Source organism: Triticum dicoccoides, chromosome 7A (genome assembly GCF_002162155.2).
Source record: "Triticum dicoccoides isolate Atlit2015 ecotype Zavitan chromosome 7A, WEW_v2.0, whole genome shotgun sequence".
Classification (NCBI taxonomy): domain Eukaryota; kingdom Viridiplantae; phylum Streptophyta; class Magnoliopsida; order Poales; family Poaceae; genus Triticum; species Triticum dicoccoides.
In genome coordinates, this window is record NC_041392.1 from 125681892 (window position 1) to 125694122 (window position 12231).

Here is a 12231-nt window from a genome sequence, read left to right on the forward strand (position 1 = left end):
TCGGCAAGTTAATCAGCCATTTAATCAATTAATCGGATGATTTATCAGTTTATCGGCTACTCGGTGACCCTACGAGTAGGGATTAATCGGCAAGTTAACTGGTTAATCGGATGAATTCTAGAACAGGGCCAGAAATTAAATCTCGCACATATTTTAAAACTAGTTCAGGAAAGATAGCTAATCGTTGAAATGTCAAATGACTGATAGCTATTTTTGAAATGAGTGAAATTACTGAAAGATAGCTAATCGTTGCAATGTCAAATGACTGATAGCTATTTTTAAAATGAGTGAAATTAAAACTAGTTCAAATGTATCCAAAATTGATCTTGTTCTGAATATCCTCTCGCTATGAATTCAAATATATAAAAAATATCAAAATTGAAGTTTTGATTCAAAAAATATCAAAATTGAAGTTTTGATTCAAAAAATATCAATCATCCAAATTTTTACAATGAAATTAAATGGAAGTCTTTTGATGAGGGAGAGAGATTATTTTAGCATATGCATGCAGCCAGTCTTCTCTCCAACCTTTTCTCTCTCCTTTTTTTTTGAGCATCCCTTTTCTCTCTCCTGACATAAAGCTCACAAGAGCATGGAGAAGGCCCACATGTATTTCTATGTATTGCTATTCATCTCTCATATACACAAAAACAAGGGCACAAATACCTAAAAGCACTCCAACGGTGGATGCTCCACCGGTAGCCCCCGGCTCCGGTAAAAAAAAAACTTTTTCCGCTAGGGAAGGAGATCAGCTGGAAGAAGAAGAAGGCCTGTCCACCGTTCGATCTGCATCCAACGGCTCAAAACGATCAACCGACCCAAATTTGAAACTCAGGTAACTTACATCTAGCCATTCCCGATAATTTGAACTGGTGAGATCCCTGCCACACGCGCGCGCATGTGGCCTTGGCGCCATCCTCGGCCGCCCGCTCTGCTATTCCGGGCGTGGAAGCAGAGCCCCAAGAAACCAAAACAACCCGGGAACCATCCTCCCCAGCCTTAGGCGCGCGCGTCTCACACGCCGGCGGCCGGCCTCCCAGCCACCATGGGCCCCTCCGCGCACCACCACCACCTCCTCCTCCTCCTCGTCGCCGGCATCGCCGCGGCGGTCCTCCCGTTGGGGGGCGCCGCCGAGGGCATGAGCGAGACGGAGGCGCTGATCCACCTGAAGAAGTCATTCTCCAACTCCTCCTCGGTCTCGTCGTGGCTCCTCACAGACAACGGCGGCCAGTCCCCGTGCGCCCCGGGGTCGCACGAGTGGCACGGCGTGGTGTGCGCCCGCGGCAAGGTCGCCGGGCTCCGCCTCAGCGGGCTCCAGCTCGGCGGCACCATCGACGTCGACGCGCTCTCCAGCTTCCCCGACCTCCGCTCCGTCTCCTTCGCCGGCAACAACTTCACCGGCCCGCTCCCCAGCTTCCACCGCCTCACCGCGCTCAAGTCCATGTTCCTCTCCGACAACAAGTTCCACGGCGACATCCCCGACGAGTTCTTCCCGAACCTTAACCACCTCAAGAAGCTCTGGCTCGACGGCAACGAGCTCTCGGGCCCCATCCCGGCGTCCCTCGCCGAGGCCGAGCAGCTCATAGAGCTCCACCTCGAGCGCAACAAGTTCTCCGGGGAGCTCCCTCCCGCGCCGCCCATGGCGCTCAAGTCGTTCGACGTGTCCGACAACGACCTCGACGGCGTCGTCCCGGAGGCGTTCCGGCGGTTCGACGTCAGCGGGTTCCGCAGGAACCAGTACCTCTGCTACGTGCCGACCCCCGGGCAGCCGTGCAAGCGCCCGGAGATCACGCCCGAGTCGACCAGCTGGCTCGGCGTGGTGCTGGCCATGCTGCTCGCCTTGGCAATCGTGGTCGTCGTCGTCTTCTCCGCGAGCGGCGGCCAGCCGGCCCCCGTCCACGGCTACGACCACGCCCACAAGGGCGACACGGAGGAGGCGCCGCCGGTGTACATGGTGAAGCAGGGATCATCGACAGCGCAGAAGCGGAGCATGTCGTGGCTCGGGAGGAGGACGGGAGGGTCGTCGGCGGGCGGCACCGGCGGGGGGCACCGTCGGGCGTCGTCCGCGGCGAAGGTGGACGACTTGAGCACCGGGGGCGTCGCCGGGGACCTGGTCATCGTGAACGACTGCAAGGGCGTGTTCGGTCTGACGGACCTGATGAAGGCGGCGGCGCAGATGATCGGCAGCGGCGGGCTCGGGTCGGCGTACAAGGCGGTGATGGCCAACGGCGTGGCGGTGGTGGTGAAGCGCGCGCGCGACATGAACCGCGCCACCAGGGTCGCGTTCGAGGCCGAGATGAAGCGCCTGGGCGGCATCCGCCACGCCAACCTGCTGCCGCCGCTGGCGTACCACTACCGCAAGGACGAGAAGCTGCTGGTGTACGAATACATCCCCAAGGGCAGCCTCCTCTACGTGCTCCACGGGGACCGCGGCGTGGACTACGCGGCGCTGGACTGGCCGACGCGGCTCAAGGTGACGGCCGGCGTGGCGCGCGGTGCGGCGTTCCTCCACGCGGAGCTCGCCGCCGCCGGGCACGACGTGCCGCACGGCAACCTCAAGTCGTCCAACGTGCTCCTCGCGCCGGACTTCGAGCCGCTGCTCGTCGACTTCGGCTACTCCAGCCTCGTCAACTACACGGAGTCGCCGGCGTCCATGTTCTCGCGCCGGGCCCCCGAGTGCGTCGCCGGGAACCCGGCTTCCGCCAAGGCCGACGTGTACTGCCTCGGCATCGTCCTCCTCGAGATCCTCACCGGCAAGTTCCCCTCGCAATACAACGCGAATGGCGGCACGGACCTCGTCATGTGGGCGACCACGGCGCAGGCCGACGGCCACGAGCAGGACCTATTCGACCAGGGCATCGTGACGGCGTGCAGGTACGCGCTGCCGGACATGAAGCGGCTGCTGCAGATCGCGATGGAGTGCGTGGAGGCGGACCTGGAGAGGCGGCCGGACATGAAGCAGGCCGCGTCGAGGGTGGAGGAGACCGTGGCCGCGGCGCTGGCGACGGTGAGGCAGGAGGCACCCGCGCACGCTGCGGTCGGGAGAGACGAGTCCATGCAGCGGGTGACGAGTGCCGGCATCTCGTGAGGCGGTGGCATGGCGGCGAGGCTGGCCGGAGTCAGATGTTGTAAATCCATGTATGCCATTGGTGCCCTTTACCTAGCCCCTTGTATGTATATTTCAGTAGCCAACTCTTGTACATGTAAATGTAGCTCCAGAAATGAGCAATCAGATATTTCACAGTTTCCTCCAGGAAAAATAGAACACACATATACACGTCGATACACAAAGCAAAAGGAAGAGTCAACTACACCACTCGTGTCACAATTTGGCGCGAAAAGTCAGTTTAATATTAAAACTTGTAATATATATTGAACTGGTGTCACAACTTGGCTTTGGCGCATATACAGTGCAAATTACGCTTCTATAAAAAAGGGTGTTGATTAGACGCGCCAATGTGGCACGGGGCCCGCTGTCAGCAAGACAAAGAGGACGTGTGGCCTGCTATTTTGCACAAAAATAGCCTCAGAAATATGTCCTCATGAAAAAGCTCTTGCCATAGCCGCAAGGGTCCATTTGTCAGCGTCTCAAAAATAATTGAAAAAATGGCACCTGCAAGGATTCAAACCGCTGTCCTGTAGCTCACAGCTGCGTGCGCCTAACCGCCTGAGCGAGGACAAATTCATGTAACAACTGGATGCTGCCCCTATATATTCTTTGAATATTATGCGGGCTACAGTCCCTACAACCCATTTTACACTGTTCTTTTATGAATTTATAGGATATATGTAAATTATAATCACACGTTATAAATAATATACATATTAACAAATTAAATTAAATTATAAAATAATGATGTATTAATTTAACATTACCCAAATAATGAAATTATAAATAAAAAAATGTTTATTTAATAATTTGCATATTGAATAAAAACATATATTCAACAAATGCTTATATAAGTTTAATTTTTATCACAGTTTTAAAGAAATCTTAAGGTAATATACAAAAGTATTCATGCTTTAAGAAAGTGTTTATTTTTTATACTCCCCCGTTTCAAAATATAGTGCGTACGCGCTTCTCGAGGTTCAACTTTGACCATAAATTTAACCAACGAGACCGACTGCGGCGGGAGCAAAATATATATAATTGAAAACTTCTTTCAAATACGAATTCACTAGTATAATTTTTGCTCCGCCCCAGTTGGTCTCGTTGGTTAAATTTATTGTCAAAGTTGAAGCGCGGGAATCAAAGACGCACTATATTTTGAAACGGAGGAAGTATACTTTAGTAAATGCTTATATAAGTTTAAAAATGTTCACAGTTTAAAAAAATCATGTAAGTATATGAAAGTGTTCATGCTTTAAGAAAGTTTTGAGTTTTCTATATTTTTTCATAAATTTTTATATAAATTTTAAATATTCACAGTTTTAACAAACTATTCATGCAGTATATAGAAGTGTTCATGCTTTAAAAAGCATATATCCATATAGTGTAATTTTATTTTACACATATAGTGTAAAAATAGCTGGCTGGGATTCGAAGCAGCAATATCTGGGCATCGCACCACCCAGCCGTGTTACTTGCTGTAGGAATTTATAAAATATATGTAAATTATATTTTTATGTGATAAGTAGTAATTATATAGAATAATATTATGCTATAAAATATTCAAGTATTATTTAAAAATTATCTATATAATTAAGATATTTATCTAGTATATAAAGTGTTCATTGTTATTTTGAAATTTATTTTATTTATAGCACATGGTTACAATATTCATGTATTTATAAAGTTTTTTTTTAATAACAGTGCAAAATGGGCTGCTGTGACAACATTCGTCTTAAGATAAAAAGTTCCTAAAATCTAAAAAGTGCGCCCGCACAATCGGAGCGAACCGAGCGGCCGAGCGGTGACCGCTCGATGTGTGCGTATCGTGCGGCCTGCAATGCCAGGTGTGACCTGGTCGGAAGAATCGTGGATCGTGCACGCGGCACATCGCATATCTTATCCATTCACTCACCTCTCACTCCCGCCCCGCACCTACTACCTGCGACTGCGACGCGGCTGCCCCATTCCTCTCCCGGCCCCTCGCCTATCCGCCCGCTCCAAGCGGCCACCGTCCCATCCTTCCTACCGGAAACGCGCCCACCGCCGCGCTCTTCCAGCTGCCTCCCATCGACGCGCGCCACACCCAGCATGCGTCCGGCCGTCTCCGTCCTCCTGGCATCGCGCGCTGCGCCCGGACTCGACCAAGGCAGGATCACGGGTCTATGCTCCTGCGGCCGACGGCGAAGGAAGCAATTTACCAAATGATTTTATTAACAAAAATACTAGATAAAGCATGACTAATATAGTAGAGATAAAACAAGTCATGCATTCTAACAGAGAGAAGATAAATAGCTTCTACATATATGAACCGTAGTCTATCATATCTAAAGCAGACAGTATAGCAAGTAGCATATACAAAGTAGAACCTACCATGTGTAGGATAAGGACTAGAACAAGGAACTGCGGTAGAACCTTTAACAGGAAAGACAAGAACACGTACGGGACAGCAGCAGCAGAAGCGCTGGACTTGGGGTCGGTGTCCTCGTCTGTCATGTCGTCGAGGAGGTCGTGGACGTCGGGGAAGAAGTCATCGTCGGTGACCGGATCGTTCGTGATGAAGCAGCCAGTAGTCGCGCTGAGCGCTCCCCAAAAACCTTATCACCCTTCTCCCGTACAGGACTCAAAAGGTGCGGTTTCGGAGGCCTATTGTCCCGACCTGCGATGCATGCCGCAAGACGGGATGGGGAAGAACATAGCAGCAGCACAGTGGTCAGAACTTTGTGGCGAAAGGAAGAGGGGCTTCTGTTGTGTCTCTCTGGAGAGGAGCGACCTCTCTTATATAGGCACAGGAGAAGGACGCGAAGAGGCTGCGGTAGGAGGTGAAGCAACGAAGGGAGACGAAGCGAACAGGCAGCGGCCGAAGAGGCGCGCCGATCGAATTCAGTGTCCACTACAGAAAATGTTTCAACTCTCACGTGACCTTTCGTATACCCGTCGTGCGTGGCAAAAATTTAGATATCGGCTCGGCTCATTCCCGCAACCCGCGACGCGTCGTGACGAGGCGAGGCGTGGCGTGGCGAGGCGGGCGGCGGAGGAGGATCGCGCATGGATATCCCTCTTGTTCTCATGCTCGTACAAGTGGAGAAAGAACCTCCCTTATAAGGAGGTCCAACTCCCACTAAACTAGCAATGTGGGACTAAACTTTAGTAGTATCCCTTGCCTTGCACAAATTGGCTAAGTGGGCCTCTAGGATTTATTAGGAATTTCTGAAATAGTTATAGGGCTTCCCAAAATAGACTAAATTCCAGCAATCCCCCACCAGATCTCAGAGGCACACAGAAAATTGACTTTGGTTCCAAAACACTGTTTTATATACCAGTACTGCAGTGGAGACTGTTAAGTTGAATTTCCACCTAGACTCTATGCTACACTAGTAAGCAACTTGAACAGTGGACTGGGCCTTGAACTGCAAGTTTTCTGCGAATCTAGCTTCACATAAAGCCTTGACCGATACGTGGCTACCGTGGGCCTTCCCCGTGGGTGGAGCTTATGCGTCATACTCCGTGACCTTTCATGAGTTTACTAGAGAGAACCCTACTCTCATAGATTGCGACGTTTGACAATCGGACTCATATAGGTGTGTTCTTCAAAAGATGTTCTGCAGGATAACACCTCTGCTTAAATAAGCCACTTAGAACACATTAAGATATACATCAACCTACCATGCAGATTGGGAGAGTATTGCATCTTCATGGAGTGGTACTGTGAATAGTAAGGATACTCTCGTCTCAGTTGACCAACAGCTTGTCTTCCACATCTAATTCACGGGATCTTCGATCACAAAGAATAGGTTACCACTGTGAACAACTCATATTGTGGGTCTCATACACATCTCCCTCGATGCATTATCTATCACATTACGTGATAGACCCTTAGTAAAAGGATCTGCCAGATTTTTAGACGTTTGGATATAATCCAACGCAATAACTTCAGAGTTTTTCATTTTCCTGACAGACTTTAACCTTCTCTGAACGTGTCTTGACGACTTCATGTTATCCTTTGAGCTGCTCACTTTCGTGATCACAGTTTGATTGTCGCAGTTCATAAGGACACCCGGTACATGTTTCTCAACAACCGGCAAGTCATTCAAGAGCCGGCGAAGCCAATCTGCTTCAACGTAGCTGTATCTAGTGTTGTGAGTTCTGCTTCCATTGTTGACCTCGTTAAGATGGTCTGCTTGCAAGACTTCCAAGAAACAGCGCCACCTCCATGAGTGAATAGATAAACGCTCGTGGCCTTTATCTCATCAGCATCTGAGATCCAGTTTGAGTCACTATACCCTTCAAGCACCTTTGGATGCCCGGTGTAGTGAATTTCATAATTTGCAGTGCCTTTCAAATAACGCAAAACTCTCTCTAGAGCTTTCCAATGCATATCTCCTGGTTTTGAGACAAACCGACTCAGTTTGCTAACAGCAAAAGAGATGTCAGGTCTTGTAGCACTTGCTAAGTACATAAGCGAGCCAATAATCTGAGAATATTTCAATTGATCTCTAGCAATTCTTCGATTCTTTCAAAGTAACACACTCGCATCATATGGTGTTGGAGAGGGCTTGTAGTCACTATAGCCAAAGCGACTCAAGATCTTTTCCACATAGTGAGATTGAAGCAATGTAATCCCACTATCATCGTCTCTCAACAACTTGATGTTCCGAATGACCTCAACCACTCCTAAATCCTTCATCTCAAAACAATGAGATAGGAAATCCTTGACCTCCTTAATAACATTCAGATTTGTTCCAAAAATCAGTATGTCATCAACATACAACCACAGGATAACTCCCTCGCCCCCACCATGGCGATAGTACACACATTTGTCAGCTTCGTTCACAACAAAGCCTGCAGCTGTTAAAGTTCTTTCAAACTTCTCATGCCACTGTTTGGGTGCTTGCTTAAGTCCGTACAAAGACTTCAGCAACTTGCACACTTTCCCTTCCTGACCATCTAGTACAAACCCATCTGGTTGTTCTATATAAATTTCCTCGTCCAACTCTCCATTTAGGAAAGCTGTCTTAACATCCATTTGATGAACGAGAAGACCATGCGAGGCAGCTAGTGAAAGTAGAACTCGAATAGTGGTCAGTCAAGCCACAGGTGAGTAAGTATCAAAGAAGTCTTCGCCTTCCTTTTGGGTATAACCCTTAGCCACGAGCCGAGCCTTGTACTTTTCAATAGTACCATCAGGCCTAAGCTTCTTCTTGAATACCCATTTGCATCCTATAGGTTTGCACCCATAAGGACTATCAGTTATCTCCCAAGTTTCATTTGCCAAGATGGAATCCATCTCGCTATGAACCGCTTCCTTCCAGTAGTCAGCATCTTCAGATGCATAGGCCTCTGAAATAGAACTGGGAGTGTCATCTATGAGGTACACAAGAAAATCATCAACAAAGGACTTTGCAGTCCTCTATCTCTTGCTCCTAATAGGAACTTCATTGTTCTCCTCCATAGGACTTTCAAAGTGTTCCATCAAAATTGTAGGTTCGGTAATTGTAACTGGTTCCTGATTCGATGAACTAGGCATCTCCTGATTAGATGAGGTAGCCATATCCTTCATGGGAAAGATATCTTCAAAGAAAGTCGCATCATTCGACTCCATGATCGTACCGACATGCATGTCAGGTACCTCAGATTTTACAACCAAGAATCTATAGCCAATGCTATGAAAAGCATATCCCAGGAAAACACAATCCACAGTCTTTGGTCCAAGCTTCCGCTTCTTTGAAATTGGAGCATTGACTTTTGCCAAACAACCCCATGTTCGCAGATAAGAGAGTTTTAACCTTTTCTTCTCCCATTCCTCAAATGGAGTTATCTCTTTGTTCTTTATGGGGACTCGGTTCAGGACATGACATGCTGTCAATATCCCCTCCCCCCACCATGCCTTGGAGAGACCCGATGTGTCTAACATGGCATTAACCAAATCAGTTAGAGTACGGTTCTTTCTTTCGGCCACCCCATTTGACTGAGGTGAGTAGGGAGGCGTCCTCTCATGGATTATACAATGTTCCGCACAAAAAGTATCAAACTCATTGGAAAAATACTCTCCACTACGGTCGGACCTAAGCCTCTTGATTTTCCGATCAAGTTGGTTTTCCACTTCAGCTTTATAGATCTTGAAAAAGTTCAAAGCCTCATCCTTAGATTTCAGAAGATACACACGGCAGTATCTAGTGGAGTCATCAATTAACGTCATGAAATATTTCTTTCCACCTTTTGTCAACACACCATTCATTTCACATAGATCTGAATGTATGAGCTCTAGTGGTGCAAGATTTCTTATTTCCGCAGTCGTGTGAGACTTACGAGGTTGCTTAGCTTGCACACACACTTGACACTTAGATCCCTTGACGGTGGTGAAACTAGGGATTAAGTTCAACTTCGCTAGTCGCGACATGCAACCAAAGTTAACATGACAAAGACGTGAATGCCACACATTGGATTCACTATTGTTGCAAATATGATTAACAACTTTATTGCAAACGTCTGATAAGGATAAGCGAAACAAGCCTCCTGACTCATAGCCTTTACCAACAAAGGTTCCATACTTGGATATTACAAATTTATTCGACTCAAAGACAAGCTTGTAGCCATCTCTACACATAAGAGATCTGCTAACAAGATTTTTATTGATGGGGGGGACATAATGCATGTTCTTCAGCCGCACGGTCTTCCCCGAAGTAAACTTCAGATCGACCGTGCCAACACCACGAACAGAAGCACTTGAACCGTTGCCCATCAGCACGGTTGAAGTTCCTGCGGTCTGATAAGACGAAAACATGGAAATATCACTGCATACATGCACATTAGCACCCGTGTCAATCAACCAGTCAGGAGAATTACATACTGAAAGAATAGTGGGAAATATACCATACCCAACATCCTTCATGTCAGTGTCTCCAATGACAACATTAGCGGTCTTGCCGCCTTTCTCAGGATGACGCTTGTCATAGCGATTAGGGCAACTAGGAGCCCAATGATCAGGATCCCCACACACATGACAAGCACCTTTCTTCTTGCCATTCTTCTTCTTGAAGTTCGTGTGTTGCACAGCCTTGTTCTTCCCATCAAACTTTGCTTTTCCATCAAACTTGCCCTTGTTCTTGAACTTGTGGGGCTGGAAGTTCTGCTTCTGTACCACATTGGCACTAGATCCTCCCTAAATACCTCGAGCATGTGTGTCCTTTGCTCTCGCCTTTTCTTCCACATCAAGAGTGCCAATGAGATCCGAGACCGAAAACTCCTGCCTCTTATGCTTCAGCAAGGTAGCAATGTTCCTCCATGTAGGAGGAAGCTTAGTGATGATACCTCCGGCAACAAACTTGTCCGGTAGCATACAACTAAAGTGCTCAAGTTCTCTAGCAAATGAATGTATCTCATGAGCTTGCTCAACCACGGAGCGCTCTTCAGTCATCCTGTAATCATAGAATTGCTCCATGATGTACAGCTCAATGCCAGCATCCGAGACCCCAAACTTGGCCTCGAGTGCATCCCACATATCTTTTCCATTATCAATTGACGCATAAGCATCAACTATGTTCTCACCAAGAACACTCAAGAGAGCAGCCTTAAACAAAGTATCCATTTTCTGAAAAACTTGTGCCTGTTGAGCATCAAGCTCTCCTTCAGGTTTGCCGAGAGTGGCGACATAGCAACTCATGGTTTGAAACCATAAGACCGCTCTCACGCGCCACCTCTTATAGTGGATACCCTCAAACATATGAGGTCTCATGGAAGCAGCAAAACCACTTGGGGTAAATTGCCTATAATAAGGTTTTTGGATTGTTGGAAATATGAGCAATTTACCAAATGATTTTATTAACAGAAATACTAGATAAAGCATGACTAATATAGTAGAGATAAAACAAGTCATGAGTTCTAACAGAGAGAAGGTAAATAGCTTCTGCATATATGAACCGTAGCCTATCATATCTAAAGCAGACAGTATAGCAAGTAGCATATATGAAGTAGAACCTATCATGTGTAGGATAAGGACTAGAACAAGGAACTGCGGTAGAACCTTTAACAGGAAAGACAAGAACACATACGGGACAGCAGCAGCAGAAGCGCTGGACTTGGGGTCGGTGTCCTCACCTGCCATGTCGTCGAGGAGGTTGTGGACGTCGGGAAAGAAGTCGTTGGTGACCGGATCGTCCGTGATGAAGCAGCCAGTAGTCGCGCTGAGCGCTCCCCAAAAACCTTATCACCCTTCTCCCGTACAGGACTCAAAGGGTGCGGTTTCGGAGGCCTACTGTCCCGACCTGCGGTGCACGCCGCAAGACGAGATGGGGAAGAACGTAGCAGCAACACAGTGGTTAGAACTTTGTGGCGAAAGGAAGAGGGGCTTCTGTTGTGCCTCTCTAGAGAGGAGCGATATCGGCTCGGCTCATTTCCGCAACCCGCGTCGTGACGAGGCGTGGTGAGGCGGGCGGCGGAGGAGGAAAGAACCTCCCTTATAAGGAGGTCCAACTCCCACTAAACTAGCAATGTGGGACTAAACTTTAGTAGTATCCCTTGCCTTGCACAAATTGGCTAAGTGGGCCTCTAGGATTTATTAGGAATTTCGGAAACTGCTATTAGGCTAGGCCCAAAATAGACAAAATTCCAGCACCTCTGCCGCCCAAGTCCTAGGCCCCGTCGTGCTCCACCGAGAAAGTCCATGTGGGATTCAGCTGCTGGGCAAGGCCGTGCGTCGTGGATGCATATGACACGAGGTGAGCACCATGGATAGCAGCGAGCTCACCGGAGCCCGCGTTTGTCACTGCCCCAACCCATGCGGTGCTCGACACTCCTTCGACTTTCAGTTTCTCTTCATTAGTATTCCTCAGTTCATTTAATCTAGCGACATCAATCGTCTTTCTTCAATTTCACTCTGCAGCTCCCTGATTGTTGCTTCTTGTTGCACGACAGCTTGATTAGCTATAAGAAGCAGTTGTTCCTTTGAACTTGATCTCTGAACGTATCAGGTCTGCTTGCTCGTTTTTCTTTGAACATACCTAGTTTGAGATTTTTCACTTGAATTACCTTCTGAGAAAGCAAAGCTTGCCCCTCAACCAAACTGGTTCAGATTGGTTATGTTCGTGTGTTGTCAGCGCATCCAACACGCTAGTCTGCAGCTG

At 47.9% G+C, this 12231-nt stretch overlaps 1 protein-coding gene across 1 annotated transcript; it reads left to right on the top strand.

The window, feature by feature from the left end:
- Positions 1-811: 811 nt before the first annotated feature.
- On the top strand, positions 812-3255 carry LOC119328387 (pollen receptor-like kinase 3). Its single transcript, XM_037601378.1, has one exon. The coding sequence runs from the start codon at positions 1046-1048 to the stop codon at positions 3086-3088; it is 2043 nt and encodes a 680-aa protein (XP_037457275.1). The 5' UTR covers positions 812-1045; the 3' UTR covers positions 3089-3255.
- The last annotated feature ends 8976 nt before the right edge of the window (positions 3256-12231 follow it).

Bases quoted from the DNA above. Each gene is read 5' to 3' on its own strand.
- LOC119328387 (XM_037601378.1), top strand. From the start codon at position 1,046: ATGGGCCCCTCCGCGCACCACCACCACCTCCTCCTCCTCCTCGTCGCC.